The sequence below is a fragment of the Photinus pyralis genome, unplaced genomic scaffold (genome assembly GCF_008802855.1).
Source record: "Photinus pyralis isolate 1611_PpyrPB1 unplaced genomic scaffold, Ppyr1.3 Ppyr1.4_LG7, whole genome shotgun sequence".
In the NCBI taxonomy this organism is placed as follows: domain Eukaryota; kingdom Metazoa; phylum Arthropoda; class Insecta; order Coleoptera; family Lampyridae; genus Photinus; species Photinus pyralis.
Window position 1 is genome coordinate 10,002,722 of NW_022170738.1, and position 25,598 is coordinate 10,028,319.

General features: G+C 37.3%; 6 protein-coding genes across 9 annotated transcripts; 4 read left to right on the forward strand and 2 right to left on the reverse strand.

Moving 5' to 3' along the window:
* Nucleotides 1-95: 95 nt before the first annotated feature.
* LOC116175672 lies at nt 96-12,102 on the reverse strand. Of its 2 annotated transcripts, none has more exons than XM_031493907.1 (4): nt 11,965-12,102; nt 6,577-7,578; nt 2,220-2,425; nt 96-1,359 (listed from the first exon to the last, which is right to left on the reverse strand). In XM_031493907.1, the coding sequence occupies exons 2-4, from the start codon at nt 7,559-7,561 to the stop codon at nt 1,210-1,212; spliced, it is 1,341 nt and encodes a 446-aa protein (XP_031349767.1). In that variant the 5' UTR covers nt 7,562-7,578; nt 11,965-12,102; the 3' UTR covers nt 96-1,209. The 2 variants fall into 2 exon arrangements, with proteins under 2 accessions (XP_031349767.1, XP_031349768.1); XM_031493908.1 differs by lacking the exon at nt 11,965-12,102 and adding an exon at nt 8,234-8,359.
* Nucleotides 3,103-4,082, forward strand: LOC116175675. Its single transcript, XM_031493911.1, has 3 exons — nt 3,103-3,236; nt 3,292-3,699; nt 3,749-4,082. The coding sequence occupies exons 1-3, from the start codon at nt 3,155-3,157 to the stop codon at nt 4,063-4,065; spliced, it is 807 nt and encodes a 268-aa protein (XP_031349771.1). The 5' UTR covers nt 3,103-3,154; the 3' UTR covers nt 4,066-4,082.
* LOC116175674 (putative nuclease HARBI1) lies at nt 4,114-5,702 on the reverse strand. Its single transcript, XM_031493910.1, has 4 exons — nt 5,244-5,702; nt 4,899-5,187; nt 4,763-4,840; nt 4,114-4,704 (listed from the first exon to the last, which is right to left on the reverse strand). Exons 1-4 carry the CDS (start codon nt 5,472-5,474, stop codon nt 4,148-4,150), a joined length of 1,155 nt encoding a protein of 384 aa, XP_031349770.1. The 5' UTR covers nt 5,475-5,702; the 3' UTR covers nt 4,114-4,147.
* Nucleotides 12,103-13,128: 1,026 nt separating the features above from the next.
* Nucleotides 13,129-16,326, forward strand: LOC116175673 (E3 ubiquitin-protein transferase MAEA). Its single transcript, XM_031493909.1, has 6 exons — nt 13,129-13,577; nt 13,631-14,054; nt 14,105-14,380; nt 15,088-15,238; nt 15,829-16,024; nt 16,074-16,326. The coding sequence occupies exons 1-6, from the start codon at nt 13,539-13,541 to the stop codon at nt 16,173-16,175; spliced, it is 1,188 nt and encodes a 395-aa protein (XP_031349769.1). The 5' UTR covers nt 13,129-13,538; the 3' UTR covers nt 16,176-16,326.
* A 682-nt stretch (nt 16,327-17,008) lies between these two features.
* Nucleotides 17,009-20,978, forward strand: LOC116176016. Of its 3 annotated transcripts, none has more exons than XM_031494436.1 (6): nt 17,009-17,206; nt 17,252-17,869; nt 18,844-18,949; nt 19,000-19,161; nt 19,206-19,580; nt 20,842-20,978. In XM_031494436.1, exons 1-6 carry the CDS (start codon nt 17,204-17,206, stop codon nt 20,853-20,855), a joined length of 1,278 nt encoding a protein of 425 aa, XP_031350296.1. In that variant the 5' UTR covers nt 17,009-17,203; the 3' UTR covers nt 20,856-20,978. The 3 variants fall into 3 exon arrangements, with proteins under 3 accessions (XP_031350296.1, XP_031350295.1, XP_031350297.1); XM_031494435.1 differs by lacking the exon at nt 20,842-20,978 and adding an exon at nt 19,664-19,818; XM_031494437.1 differs by lacking the exon at nt 20,842-20,978 and having other exon boundaries at nt 19,206-19,438; nt 19,489-19,617.
* On the forward strand, nt 20,855-24,989 carry LOC116176017 (GTP-binding protein Di-Ras2). The gene is made up of 3 exons (XM_031494438.1): nt 20,855-21,027; nt 21,077-21,334; nt 22,550-24,989. The coding sequence occupies exons 1-3, from the start codon at nt 20,890-20,892 to the stop codon at nt 22,742-22,744; spliced, it is 591 nt and encodes a 196-aa protein (XP_031350298.1). The 5' UTR covers nt 20,855-20,889; the 3' UTR covers nt 22,745-24,989.
* Nucleotides 24,990-25,598: the final 609 nt, after the last annotated feature.

Sequence of the window (25,598 nt, forward strand, 5' to 3'; positions counted from 1 at the left end):
ATTAATTATAAATGTACACAACAGATAAGACATGGATGACAGCTTTTGAAATCAAAACTGTATAATATAAAAGAGCTTTAGCACACATCACTGTATAAAAATCACAATGTTTTATTCTGAATTACTAATACAACCACCTTAAAACTAGAAATTTGTACACGCAACGCACATTAATTTTGTAAAACTACAAAAATTACAACTAGGTCATATTTCTACATTAGGTATTACAACGAAAGAGTTAGTTCGTTAAGTCCTAGATCGATTTTAAAGCTTACATACAAGTATAAACACGGAACGTTTAAAATCAAACTAGAAGTACACATACTAGCCATTCTTGATCATTTACAATGTTACCGCTAATTTATTTACGACTACTTATCAGACCCGATCGTCATTACGTTAACTATAGGACATTTATCCCTGAATAAGTAGTAAACCTGTCTGATTTACATTAAATGTTTTGTACAGAAAAATGGCCGCCCATTCCACATATGGACATAATTTTGCGACGTCAAATTCAAAGATTAGCAAAATTGAAACGAAAGAAAATGGTCCCCTTTTTTTTGTAGCAACTGTTTTAGTAATTTGAGCAAAGGCACATCTTATTTCTAACTGTAAAAATTGCAATTCGTTTGCACGATTAATCGACAATTTTGCAAAGGAATTGCCAAATACTGCTAAAGAATTTCTATTATCGGAGAGGTGTAATTTGAATATTTTTGGCAGATGACCTCTCCGACAATGGAAATCTCACAATCTACTCTACATGCTGCCAAATGATTTGAATGGGAAATGAAACAAAAACTAATTATTTGTTAAGTAATGTAAAAGAAAGCTATATACATTATCACCACTTTTAACACAGCTTTTCATTTCTTATACCTCAAAGTTTAACATTTAGTTCAATCATATCGACAACATAAATCTAGTCAGACTTTAATTCGTAACAATAAAAATAAAATAGGAAAATACTTAAAGTTGTCGGTATAGTTGAATCAAAAACATAATCAAAATTCGGCAACGGCAAATAACAGAACGTTTACATCATCGAAAAGTGTAACAGTTCCGGCGGCCGCCGTAGCCGCTTACGTAAATTGATTCCGATACAAAAATATACTATTAAAATTATAAAATAATTCTAATAACAGCTATTAAACTTTTACAGAGACCTTTAAACTTTGGCTAACCGAACTCGCTAAACTTCATTATTTAGTCTTGTAGATAATAGATTTTTCGTTTCTTCCCGTTCACAGCACAACGGCCGTACTCCAACAGTTCTTTTTGCGCTAACGCCACTTCCACCCGCAACACTTCCTTGTCGTTTTCGATATCCATTTCATCGTAAACTAATTCTGTGTCCTGTAAAGTAACGGATTAGTACACTATCGCACTATGAGATAGTCTGCGGGCAGCTACTTCACGCAATATTCTTATAAATAAGAAACTCAGCCTTGCGTTCACCTGATGTTTAAAATATGCGATATGTTTGCCTTTACTAGAAACATCTGTGATGAAAATTTCAAGAAATATCTCCACAAATAAGAAAGTTGACATTCTACAGTTTGCTGAATGTTGAATGCAAAAAAAATGCATTAATAAATAATATCTTGAAAACATGAGTTGGAAAATGCGTAAAAAAAATTAAAAAAAAACGCGGTTATCAACTAACCATTACTTTTTAAAATGGTGGTAACCCCCAGTTTATCTGGCCCTGAATCCTATTCCCCTCTTTAAGAAGCGAAATCCTTTAATCATTTCACACTTTCTTATGGAAACTAGTGACACAAACTGACCATTAAAATATAAATCTTATCTCAAATTATCAATTCTGATTAGAACAGTGACTTCCTGCCGATATTGTGACGTTAAACCAAAAAATGTTTAAGTGCAAATATAAACAATACTTGTTTACTATACAAAACGTACAATAATTTAGCTTGTTCCCTTTCTTTTTCTATTTTTTCTCTTTTCAATCGTTCATCTTTTTTTTTGTTCTTTGTTGTTCTTTCTGTCTGTACCTAACTGGATGCTTTCATAAAGTTATTAAGGTTAAAGTAGAATATCAGATTAGGTTTTACCTAAAAAATCTGAACTTTCACCTAATTGATATATGCAGTACTTATTGCAAATGTAGAACTGCTAATCAATAAAGACATTTATTATTATTATTATTATTATTAAATACAAGCTTCCATAAAAAAGCGTGGACCATTCTGTACCTCTATATCGATGTCATCATCTTCCGATTTGATAGCGCTAATATCAAAAAACTGTGGTTCACTGTTGTAATTATGCTCGACAACCTCCACATCCGCCTCGGCGTCGGACCCCTCTTCGCTCTCCGCGCTGCCGCACGAATCGCCGAAATTATCAGCGTCTTCGTATGTGAACTTCAACTCTCCCCGTTCCAGAGACTCCAGATTTTCTACAAAAAAATGCATTGTAATCCTGAAGAAACCAGGAATTAATGAGGGGACAAAATTGGGAGAATAAAAGACTCGGGATCTCCGGGATACTGGACTGAGTAGTGTCACAAACCTGGGTTAAGTAAGGTCAGCTAGGCATTTTGGAGCCTTTGGAATTCTTAGCGTCTCCAGGGTTCTAAAATCTCTAAGGTTCTGCTTCTGGGGCATTTAAACAAAGTAATCTGGTTCCTTGAGATCCATGGAATCGTGTTGGGTAAAAACAAATAAAATGGCACTTTTTAGGAAACTCCTGTTATTTATTAACGAGCTCATTCATAATTTTTGACTTTGTCCGTCCGTCTGTGTACATGGTGTCCTACTAATAAAGGTCACAGCCCATATCTATGGAACTGTTAAATGGAGAGCTTAGGGAAAAAAATGTGTTAACAAAAGAGGCCAAGAAAACTCGCAGGAAATTATTTTCAAGTTTGTAGGTTTGGCGCTAGAGGGCGTAAGATTCATGGTTATGTTAAAGTCACGGGTGAGTTCCAGAATTAACCGTACAAAATACCGATACATTTTACCGTGACGTCATCGGTAATCTTAAGGTATTATAGCGGTTGAATTAGTTCTTGTATAATCTGGAACGCCGTGGTAGCAGGCTGGTTGATTTCTATTTATAACGTTATAATATAACCACACTTTTAAGTATTGAACGATTGAACGTACGGCCTTTTTACTGCATTATAATGATGAACCTAGAATGCGAATATTTAAATACTCGGTTTGAAATAACAGTCGACGCTGAAACACACGCAGCACTAATGCAGGGTAAATTCATTACTAATTAAATTAGGTAGTCACATTATTTTTCTACTATGTCTAGATGAGGAACAGAGGAACAATTATATTAAGAGAGTGTACGAAACTAGTATTAACCCATACACTCAATCTGAGGAAATGGAATCACAGCCGTTGGAAGGAAAGCCTCATCAATGGAAAAAGGAAACAATAGTGTTACTGATAGAAACTAGGCTCTCTCGGGAATTAGAATTCAACAGGCCCACATGCAAAAAAAAGAAGTTATGGCAACAAATTGCAAAAATTATTAATGAAAAACTTCGAGTGAACGTTACCAGCGACGAGTGCGATTTGAAGTATCGTAATCTTTTAAAAACGTATAAAAATAACAAAAAGAAGCAGCAATCTTCTGGAGAAAGTGCGATAACCTGGGAGTTCTTTGAGCGTTTTGATCATGTTTTAGGCTGCAAAGCGGCAATTACTCCTGCAGAAGGTAATAACAGCATTGTATGGTTATACACCTCTGTACATTATTTTATTAGGTTCCCTATACGACACGTTGGAGAATGATGATTCAGAAAATATTGAACCAGACTCACAACCATACGAAGAGCTACCTGCTTCTCCCAGCACATCAGCAGGATCCGCAGGTACAGATGTCAATACTCAAAAGAGTAAAAAACGAAAAATGCAGATAAGTGATTATTTACTAAAGAAATTGGAAATGGAAGATGAGAAAAACAAAAGAAAGGAGTTGTTTCAACAGCAAAAATGGGAGGAGGAAAAACTATTAAAAGAAAAAGAAATTAATGCCATACTAAAATTAGTACAAGTATTAGCTTCAAAATGTGAAACTTAGTTTGTATTTTCAAATATTTTTATGTAGTTTTAGAGTATTTTACACATCGTTTTTATATAAACTAGTTTTTAACAAATTAACATTAAAATTTCATTTGACTTAATATTTGATTGCGTAAACGCACACCACAAAGATCTAAACCACTCTCTTCTATTTCTTGATCATAGTGCTCAATATTATTATCACCTTCTTCTTCATCTATGTTTCCACAATATTCAGGATCATCCTTGACACCAATGTTGTGCAAAATGCAGGCTGTGGTTATTACGTAAGGTATTTGCTGTATACGTAGCATCGGTAAGTATTTTAAGCGACGAAATTGGGACTTGAGTCTTCCATACGCTTGCTCAATTACAACACGGGTACTGCTTAATTTGGCATTAAATCGACGTTGTCTTAATGTTAGCGTGCCATTGTCTTTAAATGGCACCATCATATATGGTTTTATTGGGTATGCAGTGTCTCCTAACAGGTAACAGCCGGGCAGCAACATTGCATTTGCACCTTCTTCCAATTTCTTGTAGACTTTTGAATTTTGCCACATTTTAGAATCGTGCACAGATCCTGGCCATCCACAATACACATTAATAAACTCTTGCTTTGCATTACATATGCCTTGAAGTAACACGGAATGAAAGCCTACAAAGTTGAACATTACAAACTATCCTTATATTACACCTACAAATAATTTTGCTACCCTTTCGATTGTAATATGAATTGTCAGCTAACGGACCGGGAATGGGAATGTGTGTGCCATCAACGCAACCAAACACATCTAAAATGTACCTATATAATTCGAATGCCATTGCACACTGTAACGTTACAACTCTTACTTGGAAAACTATTTTCTCCTCTTAATGTACTAAACTCAGTTACGGTTTCTTGAGCTTTTGCTCCTTTGGGCCATTTAATATAGAGATGGCTTTTTTTATGTACTTTCTGGCACATCAAAAGGAATATACGATGTGCATGACCTTTTCCAATACCAAATCTATCCGCAATAGACCTAAAACTCTCTTGATTGCTAATGGTCCATATCATGAGCAAGACAGAGTCTAATAAAGGCAATGCGGGTCTGCCTACTGACGAATAGTCTTTAGTACCCAGGCACTGCATTACTTCCTACAAAATGACAATATAAATAGATACTGTACTTAATACTAGTACTAATTAAAAACCTCCACTGATTGTCTTGATATACGAAAATGGGCCCGAAAGTCTGTAGGATTGTACTTTAGCACAACACATTTTACATAATGTCGCACCTTTGGATGATCGTCTGTTCTGAGTAAAGATAAAAGTACATCATCGTCATCATCACCTTCATCGCTGTCACTTTCATTTAGCTTTGGATGTGTATCTTTAAAAACCCATCTATTTTTTATGACGGTATACAGCAACAATTCCATTCTTCGACAAGTGCAATAACGCTATACAAATAAGTCAAAAAAGTAAGGTTAGCGCAAACTGGTAGCTTAATAACCGCCAAAATAATTCGGTGCGTATGGTAGATCACCGGTGATACACCAATGGTTTGTAGGTTAAAAGTGGAACATGCGGTGGTGCCCCACCGATTAATTCTGGAACGATCGAAGTTTCTACCGGTAGTTACCCTACATCTACCGGTTAATTCTGGCACTCAACCAATGATAGAAAGAACCTTAGACTATGTTCTTTTCCTTCTCTAAGGAAAGAACCGAAAGTACCGCAATCATCCGCCATTTTTGGGCAAAATTGCTGCCAACTTAAAAAAATTGACAAATAAAATCTGAATAGCTGTCATTTTTTATAACCTAACTTCATAGTACTGTCATGTTTTATAAAAATATCATTGAACTATAGGCGTTTTCTTTCGGCTGCTTAAATCATGATTTCAAAATCGGAAAAATTTTCCATTTTACAGGGAATCTGTCTGATAGATATTCTCGCGTGACTAAGACGTTGTGCGCGGGTGCACCATCCTGTTGACACCGACACTTTCAAACTTTTTTAGTGTGTGCGTGGTATATCGTTGTATTCGTAATAAAAAATACTACTCAATAATATAGCGTGTACTTTTTTCAATGCTCAAGTAACATCAGGAAAAAATAAAAACGAAATCGGTCAATTTTGGTTTTTCTGGGATATCTTCGGAAGTAACTCGAATTTTCCGGTTTTCTTTAAAGCATGACAATAATCGTTTAATGGCGCAACTTTTATTTAATTTGACCATTGTCGTATCTTCCATGGTTTCTGAAAACTCCATGATAGACAACCTTATCTTGGATACAAGTGTATTTTGGAGGAAAAGAAACAATTCTCGGATTTATGGAGTCCATTTGGAATTCTGTGTTCCTAGACTCATTTGGATCAGAGTATAGAGTCAGGACATCTTAAGTTTTAAGCCCTCTAGGTCCCTAAAGACACAGGGTATTTTTGACTCGAAAGTAGGGTCACCTGAGGATTTAATTTTTGGAAACTTGAAGACAATTTGGTTTTCTTAGCTACAATAAAATTTAAAAAAAAAATTACCTGGATTGACCATCGCCTTTTTGATCGCGCTCGGATCCTTCCTCGACCACTTCTGCACCTCCTCGTCCATTTTGACGATCTTCGCCGGATTCATCGCCCAAAGGCAGCCCTTTCGTTGCGCGCCGTTTATCGCCGGCTTCTCGATCTTCTCAAAGCACTTGTTTAGGGAGAGATTGTGTCGGACCGAGTTCTTCCAGCCGTTCGGCGCCGTCTTGAAGTAGGGAAAGTGCCTGCACATAAAGTTGTATATCTCCGAGACCGGCAGACTGCCGGTGTGACTGTTCTTGAGCGCCATCGCTATGAGACAGCTGTAGCTGTAGGCGGGTTTCGGGTAAATGTGGAGGTCTCCGCATAGTTGATTGTTGTTCAGCTGCTGCTTGCGGTGGTGCGTGTTGGTCGCGATCGTTCGCACGTTGCCGATTCCGTTGATGTGAGTGACGCCGACCGACGAAATGAAGTGGTGTTGTACGGTATTTTTAAATGAGAGCAAAGTCGATTTGTTATTTACAGTCTTTATTATAGGTTTCGCCAGAATTGGGGTAACTTTAGTGGTTTTTATCTCAGTTTTCTTCTCATCTAAATTTAATTTTTGGAGAATGTCCCTCTTAAAAGCGGCCGCTTCCGTTTTCAAGCTGGTTATTTTAATACTAGACGGTGAAAATGTTAAATGACTCTCTTTTAACGTAGGAGACGGAGACCGTATGCTTTGTGCCAAAGAAATTGGCATCACAGCGTTTGGATTGACCATTGTGGAACCATCTTCGCCATTAAAATCTAAATTGAAACTCGAATTTGAATGGTTGGAGTTAGACGATATCCATCTTATGTTTGTACTTTCTTCTATGTCTAATGGTGGAAGATCGGAAAAATTTAAACCGGAAAGATCATTGTGTCCCCCCACTAACGTTTCGATTTCTGATTTAATGTCAATATCCAACATTTCTTGAAGCGATACAGAGTCACTCGCACTTAAATACATATCCATAGTGGAGAAAGCTTAAACTGGAATTAAAAAATTCAATTAGTATAATTGCAATTCAATTGATTCATTTGTTTTGAAACAAAAGTGTTCCTACAACTTAGTTGTTTAGCTTTAGGGCGTTAGTAAGTGAAAGCACAGATCTAAGATCTGTGATAAGTCTAATCGAAAAAGTACGAATTGTTTTGGATTCTACGCACCAAAAATAATAAGAAAAAGTGTTTTTCCGAGAAATTTTGGTGCAGTCGATTTTTGGTAAAAAAGGCCTTTTCTTGAGGCCCGAAAAAAAAATTGTCTCAGATCGATACGGAAAAAAAATTGTCTTATAGAATGTGGCCTGTAGAATCCATAATTTGAAACAGTTCCAAGATTGGGCTACTAGTTCAAAAGTTACAGCCCTTTGAATTTTCTTTCGAAATTGGTTTCTAGTCCATAACTTTTGATTGAGAAGTCTAATCGAAAATGTACGAATTGTTTTGGATTCTACGCACCAAAATTAATAAGAAAAAGTGTTTTCACGAGAAAGTTTGGTGCAGTAGATTTTTGGTAAAAAAGGAAGGTTATACACTGCCTTTTTTTGAGGCCCGCAAAAAAAAATTGTCTCAGAGTTTTTTGGGCGTATTAAATGAAAATTAAATCAAAAAGCTTATTGAGTTACAAATTTAAAAAAAAATTCACCTGTTGAGTAGGTACCTCGCCAAGCACTTATTGTTTTTATTATTTCTTTATATAGTGTCTAAATTTCACAAACACGTTTTATATTGAAACTGAAGTTGTCTATCTGTCTTTTTAATAAATTCTTCAATAACCAATTCGTTAAAATTTGGAATTTCTTTAATCATTTGTTTCTCAATAGATAACATTGCGAGGGCCGTCAGTCTATCCTCACACATTGTACTTATAAGAAAAGTTTTTATCCGATTTAATGTAGAGAAGCATCGTTCGGCTTCGGCGGTTATCATGGGCATCGTAACGATTGCTTGTAGCACTAGTAATGTCTCTGAGAAATCTATTTGTAAATTATTTTCGATTAAAAATTTAAGCAAATGGACTGCTCCGGATACTTCTCTAAAATCTGACTGTTTGTATATTATTTCCAATTCTGTCTTTAATTTGTTTTTATTTAAAAAGGGAAATGTGCGAGTTGCCGAGTCTAATTGTAATACTGGAAAATGTGAAGAATATTTTTCGAAAAGTTCTACCGAAAATAAATTTGCCATTTCCACATGCCCTGTGAAGAAAAATCTTCTTTTGGTTTCTGATATTATCGTATCACAAACTTCCTTAGCTTGGACAGTCATGGAAACGTAAGAAGTCTTGTCATCTATCTTCCTTCTTTTCCTAGACTCAATATCTTCTAACTCGCTTTCCCTAATGGTGTGCATGTTCTCTCTTTCGTTTCGAATACTTCTTTCAAATTCAGTGATGCATCTCTTTATAATTAGGGAATCGGTAGTCCTGTTTTGTAGTTGTGAATATAAAATATCGGCGTGGGGCATAACACGATGAAACACTGTTACCCAAAAGATAAATTTAGGGTCGTTTAATAGCCTTAAAAGTGCACCTGCTTTTCTTATGGTATCCGACTGTCTGGATGTCGATTGTATTCTTTCCATACAAGTTATAAGGGCATCTCTATTTTCATACACCGTATTAACTGTTGTAATTTTAAAATTCCACCCTGTAGCAGATGCTCTAGGAACCCGACTCTTAACAACTTCATCCAATACGGCAACTCTTTGTGGGGAATTCGAAAAAAAATTGGTTATGTCACTTAAATCGGAGAAAAATATGCGAACATTACTATTTATGCTTGTTGCTTGAGATATTAATGAATTAAATTGATGAGCATAGCACTGTATATAATTGGCGTACTGAAATTTATCCTTAATAAGTTTTTGCACACCACCATGGGTCCCACTCCTAACATTTGCTCCGTCATAACTTTGGGAAATTAGCTGATCGGAATTTTTTAAAACACAATTTAAAGATTCTTCTATGCAGCCAGCTAAGGAAACAGCATCGTGGTCATTTGGTTTTAAAAATGTCCAAAATCGCTCAACAGGGGTACCGTTTGGTAAAGTATAACGGTAAACTATGACCTTTTGGAAGACATTTGAAATGTCACTTGTTTCATCACTTATAACAGACACGAAATTTGAAGCGGCCATTTCTTTCTTGATGTATGACTGACACACGGAAAGCATACATTCTAATAAGTCATTTTGAATATCTTTCGATGTACCTTTAAACACGGTACTATGCTGCAAATGATCTTTAAGTGCCAAGTCCAATTCGGCAGAAAAATTGATGAGACTTCTAAAAACTCCGGGGTTGATTGAATTTTCTCGTTCGTCATGGCCGCGGAGAGCAAGTTCAAAAGCGCCACAAAACTTTATACAGTCTATAATTTTTGATAAAACATATCTGTTCTTTTTCACTTCCTCATTATGTTTTTCGATACTCGAACGATACGCGCTATTTAACTGCTGCCGTATATTTTGCTTACCTAACAAATTAAAATCCAATTTGGCAGATATATGTGTCTTTGAAAAATGATGTTTTTTAATTTTTTCCGATAAATGCACTAGGTCCGTAACGCCATTCTTGGTCCATTCCGATGCCTCGTCGCCAAACAACAAACATGGAAAACAAAAGAGACTATTGCTAACGTTACAACCGCACAACCAGTCAGTTTTTTCATATATGTCTATTTTAAACGACCGTTTATAATCACGAGTTTTTCCTTTATTAATTTTCGTTATTTCCAAACTTGGTTTGGGGCGACCCGCATTTTTTATTTTAATTTTGTCTTCTAATTTAAGTAAATTAAATTTAATTGTCTTTAAATGCTGAACGGTAACGTCACAAGCTTCCGCCATTTTCACAATTATCTAGTATTCGTGATTTTACTTTTAAAACCGAAACCATAAGCACTACTTCGTAGTCCGGCGAATACTGATCACAATTACAGTGTGCTCTTAAAGTTCCAGAAAAGGGATACTTTCTGGGCTAAAGTTTACCTACAACGTGGCCTCTCGCGGGGCGCACGGGGATAGGCCTTAGCGTTTGAACGAATCAGAGATCGTAGCTAATTGTGCACTGCACGCAGAGGCGGAATATTCCTTCTTTCAGATAAGATAAGTGAACTATTTTTATAACGGGACAGGAATGTGCAAAAATGTTTTCTTTTTTTTTAATGATTTGTGGAAGTGCACGTGCTCATGTGCACTTATAAAGAAACCGCCACACAAGTACAGAGCGGTTTGTAGACCCTGTAAACATATCAACAAGGAAACAAAAACGTCTGAATTACCACACAAATTACAGCTCGTTATTTGTATCTACACTGTGGTAATACTAAAACAGAACAGTAAATTTACATTTATTTCCGATAACAATCTGATGGTTTTCCTTTTTCCCCACCCAGACAAATACCTGCCACCCTTTCTACATCGTTCTGATTCCAGGCCGGTTCTAGTGTTGGTTACGCCACTGTTATTTTTCTAATAAGTGAACTTTAGATTTTAATTGTTCGATTTATATGGACGGGCGATAATGAATATTGTTATGAAAAGGCTGTACCGAAGCAGATGTCCACGTCGAGCAGGGAGGGATACCGAACCAAGACAAAGGGCGAGAGGGGTTCGGCGGCCGGGGCCGGGAAGGAGAGGAAATCAGAAATCACTACCGGCGGCCGGCGAGGAGGACAGAAACGTAACGTAATCCGACCGCAGCTTCGTAGAAGGCAACATCAATCAGGCGTTAGTTTAGATGATAACAAAATGCAGTGCGTGAGAACGTTACGATTATGAAAGTTTTTTTGATAAACTAGAATAAACACGAAAGATTATAAAGAGGAGCGGAATGTAGTTTAAAATCAATTTGAAGGATCAGTCAACGTTCTGGAACTTGTTTCCGAGTTGTTATCAAACCTTACTTCCTACCTTACAATATGGCCTTGAAAGAGGGAGATGCTCCTGCTGCCTTTGCAAAAGTGATGATTTATCGCTTTATGTTATCATTTGTTTATGAAATTGATTTTGACAGCTAATTGTACCGGCATTATCGCTTTAACAACAACAATAAACAATATTTGCAAATTGAACGTCAAAATTCAAGCAAGTGGGTGTACCCTGCGCCGAAACAGATTTCAAATTGGAAAATGACACATCGATTTGGATAAGTTTATCGTGGAAAACAACTCGGACATCGAGTCGAATACGCTTTAAAATTATAACCTTAAAATTATACTTCCACACGCGCCTACACAAAAGAGCGGGCTCGTAACGGCGGGTGAATCCATTATGGCAACAGTACTTCTATACAAAAAATTTCAAGCCGTTCTTATGAGCTATCATAACAGAAATACGGCAAACAAAATTTTCTAAAGATAAATATTCACTTACCGATTAACTTGCTCGGTACAAATAATGATGTCCTACCGTATTTTCATTAATTTTCTTTAAAATACAAAGCAGAATCGCTAACAGCACAGTACACTCAACCGAATGTATACAAAGTTAAAGGTAAGAGCACAAAGAATGAGAGGGATTTCAAATTCGAAGCCTCCCATTGGCTGCCGGCTGTCACGAGTGTTTCCCGCCTAGACACCATTGGTTCATTTTAGCCGCCACAAGCCAGTCTTACACAGGAATATATTTATGAACATGCTCACGGGGGAAAACGACCAAGACCATTAACCAGAAAATAAAATACGAATTTGTCGTTTCTATTTTCTGCATTCTCTAAACGCAGAACCACCACCTGTGAACGACGAAATTTTCGCAGATTCAAACGGAACCCGCCGTTATCCTCAAGACGGGTCGTAATGGCGGTCACGGTCTTATAAGGGAATTGGCCTGGGTATACGCACAATTTGCATTAAAGGCGTTTGCAAAATCCGGCGTATTTAATCGCCGATTCGAAATAATTATTTCCACCAGGAAAATCAATGGTGGTGGAATATTCCACTTTTCCACAGAGGGGGTGTAAGCCACTTGACAATTTAAATGGTTCAATACAATGTATATTTCTTTAATTTGTTTTTACACAGTCTCTCCTATAATTTTAACCGATTCTAGAAGGCTAATCCACAGAGGCTCTCTTTTCGTATTTTCACCACTGTTGCTAATGCCGTTTCGACACCTGCAATGCGAAATTAATGCTAACGGATCACGGTTCAAGTACACCTTGCCTGGTCAAGTTAATTCGAGGGTTTTACAATTTTCTCACAGTCTTGCAATGGTTTCTATTATACAGTTTGAAAGCTGCAAAAGACTGTGTTTAGTAGTTTTTCAGGATTGTATATTATACTTACTCAGCCTGGCTGGGAATTGGGTGTTCTTGCCACGGTCGATAAATAAATTGATTAATTAGTTACGTTCTGTTTTAAGTAAAATAATCAAATACTAAAATTCGTTACCAGCTGATTTAGCTTTGCTGAATGTCACTCACGAAATGTTCACAGATGTCGCTGTTAATGTGAAAATTAATGATATACGGGGTGTACGTATTGTAGAACGCATGGAAAATTTACATTTTTCCATTAAATATTTCAACGACAGTTATTTCCGATTCGTAAGGAGTCCAGAATATACAAGCTTACTAAATTGATAATCTAAGGTTTTGAATTATCTCGTCGTCCAAACTGTATAATGAAACTTTAGTAGTGGTCGTAACTCGTATACAACTTAAAACAGATCTTCTAAAGACTAAAAATTGACTTGGTGGCATCCTGAAAGTGCTTTATAAGTAGGTGCTTTACAATTAACTCCATAACTCATCCAAATTTTTCTAATTCGACTTTCGGAATTCAAAATGTCCATTATAAGGCGCGCAATTCGGCAACGTTGCCACACTGGTTGACGTAAATCAGCTGTTTACCACAAGGTCGCGTAATAACAACAAACAAAAAGAATTAAAAAGTGATTATTGACTTTATCGCCTTGCGAATTGCGAATTTTCTTTAGTTCTAAACAAAATGGCAGACATCAAATCTTTGGAACACCCTACACTCAAGGTTGTAAAAATCGTGGAAAAGTTCAAATGACCTTCTAAACTCCTTATTGACAGGTTCCCTACGAAATACTAAACAAGAAATTTCGTTCTGCACAGAAGACGTTAGACAGGGAGGTTTCGCACGTGCAGCAGGCAGCAATCGAGATTGAAAAAAGCATTTCCGGAGAGAGTGTTAAAAGTAACGACATTACGAAACTCCTAGGCGGAATGGTGGAGAAACTGCAGGTTTTGAAGCGTAAAGCCGAAGAGAGCATAACGGAGGAGCTGCAAGCGACTAACGTTTGCAAGAGGCGTCTCGAACATCTGAAAGAGCACGCGACTCTAACGTCGTCCGGCGTCGTATCGCAAGGTGCCCTAAACCAATGGCGAAGGAAACGATTGGATCGCATGGTCGTCGAGTACTTTCTCCGAAACGGCTATTATAACGCCGCGATTACGCTCGCCGAAAGATCGAACATTAAGGATTTAACGAACATAGGTCGGTCGACAACTAACCGCCGGCGATTTGTAACCAGTGTGCGCTTTTAGATATATTTTTGACGTCTCGCGAGGTGGAAAAGTCGCTCGCCAGTCACGAGACGTCCAAGTGTCTGTCGTGGTGCCACGACAATCGGTCCAAGTTGCGCAAACTTAGATCGAATATGGAGTTTAACTTGCGAATTCAGGAATTCGTCGAACTGATTCGATCCGATCGGCGGATCGATGCGATTAAGCACGCCCGAAAGCATTTTCCGACTTTCGAAGATGAGCACTTGAATACAATTAAGAAGGCGATGGCTTTACTTGCCTTTCCAGTTTCGACAGGTAAGTTTATATGCTTGATTTATGAGTATTTCTACAAAGGCATGGTTGGGGGGGGGGGGGGATGCATGTAAATGTCAAGTTGCCCCGTCCTGCTGAAAAATCAGTTTGTGCTCAGTTTAAATTTGGTGATTAAATCTGGATTTAACACTTTAAAGTATGAATTTAGATGATAAACTCTAAATTCAGGATTTTGGGAACATTTTTGATTCTACAGCACCTCCTACCTTTTAAAGGCCTTCTAAATCTTTTCCAGACTCATCAGAACTTTTTTTGTCTTTTCCAGAGCTTTCTTGGTTTTTCTAGCGCTCTGGAAAGGTGAATGTATCTTCACAAATCTAAATAGCATGTTAAGTTCATGAAAGCCCGATACAGATTTTGAGAGCCTTTTAAGCGTTTGTTCCCAATACATTCTTTATCCCTCCCAGAACTTGATAGATCCCTTCCAGTGATTTCTCTTCTAAAATTCTACACATATCAGAGCCACATGGAAGCCTAAGAATCTGTGGAAAGCGCTAGAAACGTTTCTAGATCTTCCTCAGAGCATTCTCCTCCTTCCCAAAGCCTCTTAGATCCTTTGTGAAGCTTTTTAATTGTCCAACAGCCTTTCCAGTGTTACACTTTTCAGGAGGGAAGTCGGAATTCAGAGTTTAAACTGTAATATTTTAAAGTGAACACAAAACGCATTTACCTTGTTTTTCAATTTTCAGAAATACCTTCGTATAAAATGTTGTTCGATGAAGGTCGATGGGACACGTTAATCGAGGAGTTCAGGCAGGAGAATTACAGATTGTTTCAGTTGGCCAGCCAGTCGGTTTTTACTGTTGCACTACAAGCAGGCTTGTCCGCACTTAAGACACCATATCCTTTTTGATTATTTAGAGCCGGGTGCTTGGCTTATGCGTATCTTAAAATTCATGGCAACAATTGTTCCTGTTAAGTGAGCTATTTTTAGTATTTTATTTAATAGTACAAGATCCCACCTTCGCTCATTTGTTTACCTAGTGCAGGGGTCGGCAATCTATTGAAAGCCAAAAATTTACAAAATTTCCCAGTTTTTAAAGAGCCACAAAAAATTTTTGATTCAATTGATTGAGTAGGCTGCTTTAATAAAAAAAACAAAAGAATACCAGAATGTAAACAAGTGTCACAAATTAGATAATTGTTTTGATGCAAGTGTGCTTTTGATTTCGTAAACAAATAAAAGTAATTAAAAAGGCGAATTTCGAACAAATGAACTAATTTCTTTAGATAAATATGGAGAGCCCCAACTTTATATCGAAAGAGCCGCAGGTTGCCGACCCCTGACCTAGTGAAATACATTTTTTAGCAATCCTAATATGCAAACAAACACATTGCAAATGGTTCCTAAAATTTTAAGATACGCCCAGAGTAAACGGCTATAATTAATTTTTACTTTACAGTCTTGATTATTCCTTAACAGTTCGCAATCAGTGTTACTCTGAGAATAGTGAGAATCGGAATCAAAGCTGCCCGGTCTGTCAAAAGTACTTGAACCAATTAGCCGAGCATTTACCGTTTGCGCACTGTTCCCAGTCGCGCTTGTACTGTCACATTAGCGGTTTGCCGTTAAACGAGAATAATCAACCGATGATGCTTCCTAACGGATACGTTTACGGGGAACAAGTAAGGGCCTTATTTTCTCATATCGTTTACTATCCTTCGTACCTTTCAGGCATTGGAACAAATGGCCCGCGAGAATGAGGGGCAGGTGATTTGTCCTAAAACGAAGGAAATATTCGCTTTTAAGAAACTGGATAAAGTATTTGTTATGTAAGCTATGCCAAATTTGTATTGAGTACTTCAATTTTTTCGCTAAGAGTATTTTGAGCTTATCTCATTTTAGTAGTGTTCCTAAAACGGAATGCTTTAGATATTTATAATGCCATTATCTCTTTTGTTTAATAAATTGTGTTTTCCTAATTAAATTGTCTATCTATTTATATATACTCTTCTGCACCCCGGTAAATAATACGCAGTGGGGAAGAGATTTAGAGATGCAACAGTGCTTTCAAGTGACTACGAAGATTCTAGAACCTTCTTAGTTTTGATCTTTTCTAGATTTGTGAGCTGTTATGGAGTGGGTAGGAAAGCGCCAGAAGACTTAGAAAGATTTATGTTGCTCAGTAAAGTCCCTTACAGTCCTAGAAATGCGGAAATTTCCAAAGTTGGCGTGGTTTTCATGGCTCCAGTGACAGCCCGGAATAGGCGAGTCAAAAGCCAAAAACTCTTTTGCAAGCCCATAGACATGCAGTGATCTTTTTGGTTATTCGCTCAATGTGCCCTTTTCAGGTCAGGTGGGTCAAACCCAATTGAAGTCCTCGAAGACTGGTTCCATCAAGCTCAGTTCTCCTTCTTTTCGTAGATAGGCCTGTCTAGTACGAGGCACAACAGCAGTGGGAACAACACTCTACCCTGCGGACGTCCTGTAGCAACCGATAAGCCCATCTCCGTGGTCCCTAACTCCCGATTGATGATATAATGGCTCTGCCTCCGAATATGGCCGGATCCATCTTACGATTGGCTCATCACCGTTGTATACGAAGCTCAAAACCGTACTGTTATATTGGTTGCCTATCCTATAGTTTTGATTTGTTTGCGGAACCTGTTTAGTTAATTTGGCAACACCGTCATTCCTGAAAACGGAAAAACAAATGAAATTAAAACACCTGTGATTGATTCCTGTGAAAACAAAACACTCAAAACAATTGTCAATCGTGTATAACTTTATGTAATCGTGTTCGAGACAACTCACGTTGAGTTGATAAGCATTTACTGTGATTTTTTTTATTTTTTAAGAACAAAATGGTAAATGGCATGCAGTTTGTGCATATTTACATTTAACCTTTTCAGACACTTTCCATTATAATTCTGCTGCTAATAGCTGCTAGGTCCGTAGTGATAACCAACCAACAATCAGACTGGATCGATCCGCACGATATGAATAACGGTAAAGACCTCTTCAGAGACAACACAGAATTCCTGCGACCCACACAAGCCCAATGTGAAACGAAACTGCCATCGGACTGTCCACCGACGTTATCTCTCTCACACTACAAGCGATTGATAAGCCTCATTCTCAATCTTGTCAAATTGGACGAGGCCTCCTCGTACAGTGGACGTTTAACTCTTCGGCTTTCAACTGCCGACTACAAATTTCTGCTGGGATTCATCAGGGAGAGCGGGGACGTTGAAAATGTGGTATTACTACGTAAAATTGAGCAGGTCATGAGTAGAGTGATGACAAAGTCGAGATGGGAGCACGCCGCCGACCTCTTGGTCACGTGGACCGATTCTCTCTATTTCAATTTTTTTAATCGTACCACCGCCATAACCGCCACGTGCATGCTGGTGCTCGTGATTAGTTATAAGCTGCTGAAGGCGAGCTTCACAATTTGGCTGGTGATGAAGTGCTTAATACTGCTCGGGTGGATTGTCGATTTTGGCTTCAGATGGATGAGTCTTATACAGGTATTCGTTTTACCGACCCATGTGAAATTATCTATCGCTAATTGCTATGGGTTTCTTTATTTGAAGACAAAAGAATATATTACTTCATGTTGTTAGGGGGCAAAGATCATCCAAGAGTTTTAGACTATAAGTACTATACGAATTTGTCATATACAGGGTGTCCATTATGTATGGAATATAGTAAATATCGACTGTATACAAAATTTTTCTATATGAAAGTTGTTTACCATTTTATTTCCCATAATAAGGTAGCATTCAGTATCTTGATTTCAGAAAACAGATGAGTAAGGAAACAATTGAATTTGTTTAAATAGGAATGCGCCCTTTCATTACCCTCATTTGATAGAAATTTTGTTTCTCCTTTCGATGATGTGTAACCCTTTATACAGGAAGTTTTCAAAAAAAAATTTTATAATTACATGAATGACATTAATCTTGAAGAAAACAAAATTAACAATAATCGCTGCAGCAATTTCTCGCAGAATACTCAGACATTCATTCCAAGCATTTTGTGATAGGTTAGTCCACTGCCTTGCATTTAATAATAAAAATATTTTGAACACGTATTGCGATGAAAACCATTTTATTGCTAGCTTAATTTTGTCTTCGAGGTTTAATAAGAAATGTACACTTCATTTGTTTTATTTTAATGTAGGATATCTAGATTAATGTTATTGATGTAATTATAATATAAAAATTCAATTGTTTTTCGATACTCATTTGTTTTCTGAAATAAAAACAACAGAATGGCTACCTTATTATGGGTAATAAAATGCTAAACAACTTTCATATAGAAAAATATTGTATACAGTTGATATTTATAGAGGTATATACTATATTCCATACACAATGGACACCCTTGAAATCTCCCTACTTCTTGAGGTAATTTTTTTGAGATAAAAGTTCGCGGCTGATTCGAGGATAACTTCACACGGGTGTTTTGTACCACAATTCTTACTAATCGGACTGTTTAGGATGCGGAGATCAATCAGATGGCGGATATGAAGCGGTACGAGTCGGTACCTCCGTATTGTGATCCTAGCAAAATGAACTGGTTCCAATATTTAACGTATACGATTAGTAAGAGTGTCGTTGCAAAGGTGTTCAACATGCCAATTTTTCTGTTCTAGGTTCCGATAGCGAGTGCCGGAGGTACCATCACACTATGCACAGAAATGTGTTTTACGACGTTGCACCTCTTCAAGTGATGTCGAATCAGCTTGGTATTATCGTGTATACACCCGCGATTTACATGGGGAAGGCAGTCGGGACTTTTGTGTCTGGAATGTTAGGTAAAGGTAGAGGTTACGGATGGAAATTGATACTTAAATTGTAGACTCTTTGCCTTGGGGTGTCAACGTAATCTTACTGCCAGTACTTCTACTATTCACATTAGTCTTAATATGTATCATCTTGTCATTTTGTACAGAAACATCGTTTGGACTTAACCTCGCGTATTTAATACAGTTCCATTTTGGGAATAGACAGCGAGAGGCGATCGGCGATATGCTTTCCGGCAGAAATCTGTCTGCTATACTAAACATTGCGCAAAGAAACATGATTGAGGATGTTAGCCCTCAAACCGTAAACGACCAGAAAACTGAACCGTGTTCTTGCAGAGATAGCACTGTTGGTGAGGTGGAGCCTAAGTCTCCAGAAACCAAACCATCAGAGGCACTGCCTCCACTCATGCCAGACGCAGCAGAAGGAGGTGAATAATTAAGCAACTATTTTAAAACTTTATACTAAAATAAAATTTTATGACCAACCTGTGTCTATGTGTACATAAGGTAGGCAACACGCAATGCCAACCAAAAATTATTTTGTAACAGACAGGGTGGATTTAATCGAAAAAAATTGTCTATTGCATAAAAAATAAGGATTCGGGTGATCTCTCTGATACTATGCTACAATAAACTAAAGACAGTAGCATTTTTCTATGCTCTCCATGAAGTGCAACGCTTACCATTGTAACAAATACACAAGAGGTAGGTAATTTAGTTGATTAAAGCCAAATAAGATCAAAACCTACTCGTTACTCCATGTTATTTTTAATTCAGATTTCTTTTACATTATATTTTTGTTTAAAAAAAGATTGTTATGGTTACTGCGTTTTCAATAGCATTTAGATTGTACATTCTAATGACATCTGTCATTTTTATTTCAAATGGGACGCGAAGCACGATATAAAATGACGTTCAGAATATATGACAATGCTGTTTCTATGGAAACGATTGCGAACTGCAAAACCTAAGTTTACTATTTTTGACGTCTAAATTAAATTCAGAATTGTCAGAAGCTTTACACTGATTTATATAGCTTCTGCTATAAAATAAAGTTTTGTATTATGCACGACGATAAAGGGAAACTAACCATATCGTGAAAGTTAATTCACTCGATGGTTAAAATATCCCTTTATCGTCTTATATAATAAATAACTAATCTGCAGCAATATTATTCTTTCTGTAAAACAATTACAGAACTAATGTTCATTTGTTTTTTTTTTCGTTGTGAAGTATTTTCCTATTTCGAATGCAAATCACACCATATTAATATTTCGGTTTTCTAAATTATGCGAAGAAACTCCATTTAAGTATTATAGAAATAAGAATTGCGTTAAACGTTCATTTCTATAATATTCTAAAAGCTATTGAGCCATTGTATAAGTGCCCAGGTTTGATTTACCTGCTACCTACCAATGTATCACAAGGTTTGTCAATATCAGGGTGTTAGATCATACATTAGAGCCACAAATAAAAATCAATGAACGTATATTAATAAATGCAACCTGTAAGGGGCTTAGTTTTCCGCGTCGCCGTTAGAGGGCCACATAAATTTATAAACATTCAATCAATACAATATTTTTTTTAGTTATGGTGATGACGTCATGGTTTTTCTGTTAGTTACTTACTTTTAATTGCAATATATAATTACATCACTCAATTTTCCAACAAAAATGTACAATTTTGTAGATGTGATCATATAAAATCCCGAATACGAACAGGCAGCACGGCAGTAAAATGCCAGAACAAAGTAATGATTATAGAGTGGTCGTTTTTGGGGCCGGCGGCGTCGGTAAGAGCTCTCTGGTTTTGAGATTCGTCAAGGGAACGTTTCGGGAGAGTTACATTCCGACAATCGAGGACACCTATCGACAAGTACGTTGCCGTCGTCGCACCTGTATCCGGCTAATGCTCGTTTATTTAGGTGATAAGCTGTAATAAGAACATATGCACACTTCAAATAACCGACACGACGGGTTCACATCAGTTTCCGGCGATGCAAAGGCTGTCGATAAGCAAAGGGCACGCGTTTATATTAGTGTATTCCGTATCCAGTCGGCAGAGCTTAGAGGAATTGCGACCGATTTGGGAACTGATTCGGGAAATTAAAGGACCAGATTTAACTCAAATTCCCGTTATGTTGGTCGGAAATAAATGTGATGAAAGTGCAGAATTAAGAGAAGTATGTTTCTTTTCTTGTAGAGACCAGTCATTTTTTACAACTAATTACGGCTTTGTTGTCAAATTTTATACAGTCCAAAGTGATTTAATATTTTGAATAGAAGAATAGTCCACACTTTATAGATTACTAGACAATTGAATTTAAACTGAAGTGGGCCCCAGTTTGATCCTTGAGGACTCCTTGATTAAAAATGCATGGCAAACCATTATTGTATTATTTTTTTATGTATCTGTATTCTGTAGCGTATTGTGATGGTGAAAAAATTGAGCACCACATTTATGTAAGTGACACAAAGCGCCTTTGATGTTGGATCTATCGGCGCAAGGTAGTGGGGGATTCTTCAGTTGGCATACCCCATTCCTTGGCCTAGCAAGTTTAATGGCAGGAATTGTTCTTCACTTCCTTCTGCCAGTAAAGGCTGTATAGTTTGTATCATTTTACTAATTTTCTTTCGTGCAGTTCTTTCTCTTTTATTATTCCTTCTATAAACGTCAGTACTAGTATTTTCCATGGCAAGTTATTTGTGAGCGCTAGCTCCATTACGTTGTCTGGTGTGCTTTCTCTTATTTTCCCCATGGCTTCTTCTTATCTGATCCAAAACTGTCAAGGTGCTGGGCTCTTCCTTCTCTTCCCTCAGTGCCTCCTTGAAATGGCCGCATTTTCCGGGGCCCCTTTTTGTCGCATAGGACGTAGAAAGGGTCGTTTGGGTACTCTTTTGCCTCATGGCCCTTTTCACCGCAGGCCCTACATAGTTTTGTTCTGTCTGAGTTTCTGCACTCTCTGGACCTATGCCCATACTCCCAGCATCTCTGATACCGCAGTGTTAGTCCTATTTTGATACTCTTCCTCGAGAAGCCGGTTACACTTTTTCCAGAACAGCTGGTCGTAACCTGCAACCCGCTTTGGGTTTTCCTCGTGAAGATTCTTGCCTCCCTTTTCAAATGCTCCGTTCCGGATAGGGAACTTCTCACTTTCTCCTCTGTGACTGTCATTAAACAAATAAAAATTTGACGTATTGTTTCAACGTATTTATTCCTAAGCATAAAAATCTTAGAATCAGTGGCGTCGCTGGGCAGGTGAGCGCTCTCTTTACTGCAAAGGAAATTGGGTACAATTCTATAACGAGACTGTAAGAGGGAGTGCCTCAAGGTAACTACTGGGGGCGCTGCTGTTCCATGTGAGACGTAACCAATAGGTGAATTACACGTGTTGTAGGTTTCCACGTCGGAGGGCCAGGGCGAGGCGGGCTCTTGGGGCGTAAACTTTATGGAAACGTCGGCAAAAACCAATCACAACGTGAAGCAGCTCTTTCAGGAGTTGCTAAACATGGAAAAGACGCGCAACGTTAGTTTACAATTAGGCAACAAGGCGACGGGTCGCGTCGCCAAAGACAAGTGCGATCTAATGTAAGCGGCTCACCTTTTTAACTTTGTTGTCATCCTTTAATTGTATCTATCGTACGGGTAAACTATTTGTTGGTAGATAATCGGCAAACATTTATACTGTTAACGAGGTTTATTTGTTTTAATCTACTTGCAAATGTGATCTGAGGAAATTATGTACAGAAGCTAGAGAAGTGCGTTGTAACCATTTGTTAACTGTGAAGTGCCCATTGGTGGACAATATTAACATTTAATGTGTTCCTGAATAACGTACCATAAGTATACTACTATTGATGCTCGCTTAGATTCTGTACATAACAGGGTACAGAGTCCTGCACGACAGCGTCCTGTACATACATCACCTATTGTTAATGTAAAGCAATATCCTCCAATTAAAGCCGCAGATGTATTATCGGCATGTAGCAAATTTTCTTCTCTACAATTCATACATATGTTAATAATAGCATATCAATTTCATAATATATAAGTCTGTAGATTGCTGCAAGTTTAATCTTAGGAAATTTTTAATATATCGCGCGCGGCTGTTTTGATTTGGGACAGCCTCTTTTAGACTGGGTGCTGCTATGCAACATCATTTGTTCATGTTATCAACAACCGTTTGTTATTCACAACGCTGCTTTATAGTGTTCAGTATATGAACTGCAATTGTGATCGACTTTATTACATATTATATGCAACGAATATACAAGACATAATGTAGAGTTTAGGCGACTATGTACTCAAAACAAACAAAAACAAGATGATTTCGTGCTAAATTTATATTACGTGCCATTTCGGAGGTTTAATGAAAGTTAAGGGCGTTGCGGACTTTGTTACTGCATTTTCAAGTCTTCGTTGTGTATGCATTGTACGGAAAAGAAGAATGTTTTAACGAAAATAAATGTACAAAAATAACTCGTCTTAATGTCAATTTGTCAGTATCGTTTATTTATATGTAAGATCCTTGAAGTTGGAGTACCAATATTTAAATATTAATAGTATTTTTTTTTGTTAAGTTACTCGTGCTGTAAAATTGGAAATTTTCTCTCTCCGCACTTTTCACTATTGTTACCAATAAATGCTTTTTAGAGTAGAACTGCCCCGCCGCTTTGTCTATTGGTTAAATGTTCAGGTACGGCCAAGAGTTCGAAGTCATTCAGAGATTACTTAAAAATTCTTCAGAAACCCTTTCAGAGATTTTTTAAGGGTTTTGAACCAGGGGCGGGTTTATACATCCATTCAGGGGGGGGGGGAAAATAAAAAAGCTACAGGTGCGCGGGAATTTTTTTTTAGTAGCTTTGACCCAATTTCAGCTATTTTTTGTTAAACTATCTATTGCCGCATTAATTTCCGAATACTGACAAAGGCAGAAAAAATACCAGAGGCGATAATGATAGTGCTAAAGTACAGTCGTGAGTCGCAGTCTGGACAATACACGATTCCGCCCCCACCGGCATTATTTTGTGTACCTATTTTATTCAATTTCACTTTTCCGTCAGGTGGTTTGTGGTTAGGTCTATTTAATTCGATTATTATGTAAACCTAATGAAATAAAAAAACAATTGAGCAGTATGTTTAGGGGCCCCCCCCCCCAAACCGCCCCTGTTTTGAACATTTTGACATATTCTTGGAAAAATCATTTTGCGTGATTCTGAGACATTCTCTAAAAATTTCCCAAACTTTTAGAGATCAACAAAAATTCGTGGTAGATTATTCAAATGTTTCTTGATCCTTGGAGATTAGAAACTACAACGCATTTTAAAAAAAAATCTTGCTAAGAATTTTTTAGAGCTAACATCACAAATTGGGCATTTCAATATTGTTACTCCAACGTCATGGGTGTACCACCATGTTCCTTTGTGACTGTGTGTTGGTCCCTAATTTTTCAATTCACCCTTAACTTACATTGTGCAAATACGATTGTTATCAATTAGAAACCTAAGGATCAAATTTGTATACATGTAGACAACTTTTAAACTCAAATGTATTTTTCGTCACAATTTTGACACTTTTTCAACACTTCTGTCGTACCAGGCAGGTATGACCGGAGTAGACTACGTTAAGTGTTATTTATTTTGTGATGTTTTCTTAAGGTATTAATATCGAACATACTTTTCTGTCAGCGATTTTGTGTCTTATATATGTTAGTAATGATATATCTGCCTTACGTAGACTATCCCGATATTGCTTCTTATTCATGTTAAGTTTCAGCTCAGTTATATAGGTATATGATGTAAGATAGAGTTGTTTATAATAAATAGCCTGCATTTTTTAATGTTAAACAAATATTTTTTTTCTAACTTCAAACTTTTTACTATTATCAGTAGAAGATCCTGTCATTGATTGGAAGTGCCAAAGCTCAAGATAATAATAATAATAATACTCTTTATTTCCATCGACTAATGATAATAGTGCATAGGATGCGTCAAAAAGGTAAATATTGTTCCTTTTTGCCACCATTTTCTAAACCCGTCCGATTCCTGGGAACGGCGTTCTCCGCTGGAGTTACCTGGAGCACCGCCGCTCCGAATACTGACTCGAAGCAGGGATTTCTGAACTTTCTGGTGACGCCCTTTCCGCATTTTCTTGCCGAGAAGCTTTCCTTTACCTCTTGTGTTGTAATGACATTTATCCTGTTTTTACCAAGAGTTGAAAAGACCTTCTTTGCATGGTATGGTTGGTGTTAAAATAAAGAACTTTGTAATTGTTGTATTGTACTGCATACTGTATTGAGTAGCAGTTTTTATTATGAATACAACGATGTACGGCACACAAAAAAAAAACAAAAGTTGGAAACTGATGGTTTCAACAGGATGGTGCGCGCGCGCACAACGGTATAATCGTGGGTGTGCATATCGGACAAAGTTATCCATTTTCCAGAG

Bases quoted from the DNA above. Each gene is read 5' to 3' on its own strand.
- LOC116175675 (XM_031493911.1), top strand. From the start codon at position 3,155: ATGATGAACCTAGAATGCGAATATTTAAATACTCGGTTTGAAATAACA. The intron at 3,237-3,291 runs GTAAATTCATTA...TACTATGTCTAG, and splicing joins ACACGCAGCACTAATGCAGG to ATGAGGAACAGAGGAACAAT. The intron at 3,700-3,748 runs GTAATAACAGCA...TTATTTTATTAG, and splicing joins GGCAATTACTCCTGCAGAAG to GTTCCCTATACGACACGTTG.
- LOC116175674 (XM_031493910.1), bottom strand. From the start codon at position 5,474: ATGGAATTGTTGCTGTATACCGTCATAAAAAATAGATGGGTTTTTAAA. The intron at 5,188-5,243 runs GTTTTTAATTAG...GTCATTTTGTAG, and splicing joins TATCAAGACAATCAGTGGAG to GAAGTAATGCAGTGCCTGGG. The intron at 4,705-4,762 runs GTAGCAAAATTA...TCAACTTTGTAG, and splicing joins TTCATATTACAATCGAAAGG to GCTTTCATTCCGTGTTACTT.
- LOC116176017 (XM_031494438.1), top strand. From the start codon at position 20,890: ATGCCAGAACAAAGTAATGATTATAGAGTGGTCGTTTTTGGGGCCGGC. The intron at 21,028-21,076 runs GTACGTTGCCGT...TCGTTTATTTAG, and splicing joins TCGAGGACACCTATCGACAA to GTGATAAGCTGTAATAAGAA. The intron at 21,335-22,549 runs GTATGTTTCTTT...CACGTGTTGTAG, and splicing joins AAAGTGCAGAATTAAGAGAA to GTTTCCACGTCGGAGGGCCA.
- LOC116176016 (XM_031494435.1), top strand. The intron at 17,870-18,843 runs GTATTCGTTTTA...CGGACTGTTTAG, and splicing joins GATGGATGAGTCTTATACAG to GATGCGGAGATCAATCAGAT. The intron at 18,950-18,999 runs GTAAGAGTGTCG...TTTCTGTTCTAG, and splicing joins ATATTTAACGTATACGATTA to GTTCCGATAGCGAGTGCCGG.
- LOC116175673 (XM_031493909.1), top strand. From the start codon at position 13,539: ATGGCAGACATCAAATCTTTGGAACACCCTACACTCAAG. The intron at 14,055-14,104 runs GTCGGTCGACAA...GTGCGCTTTTAG, and splicing joins TAAGGATTTAACGAACATAG to ATATATTTTTGACGTCTCGC. The intron at 15,239-15,828 runs ATATCCTTTTTG...AACAGTTCGCAA, and splicing joins TTGTCCGCACTTAAGACACC to TCAGTGTTACTCTGAGAATA.
- LOC116175672 (XM_031493907.1), bottom strand. From the start codon at position 7,561: ATGGATATGTATTTAAGTGCGAGTGACTCTGTATCGCTTCAAGAAATG. The intron at 2,426-6,576 runs GTAATTTTTTTT...ATTTTTTTGTAG, and splicing joins AAAGGCGATGGTCAATCCAG to AAAATCTGGAGTCTCTGGAA. The intron at 1,360-2,219 runs GTACAGAATGGT...GTTACTTTACAG, and splicing joins ATGATGACATCGATATAGAG to GACACAGAATTAGTTTACGA.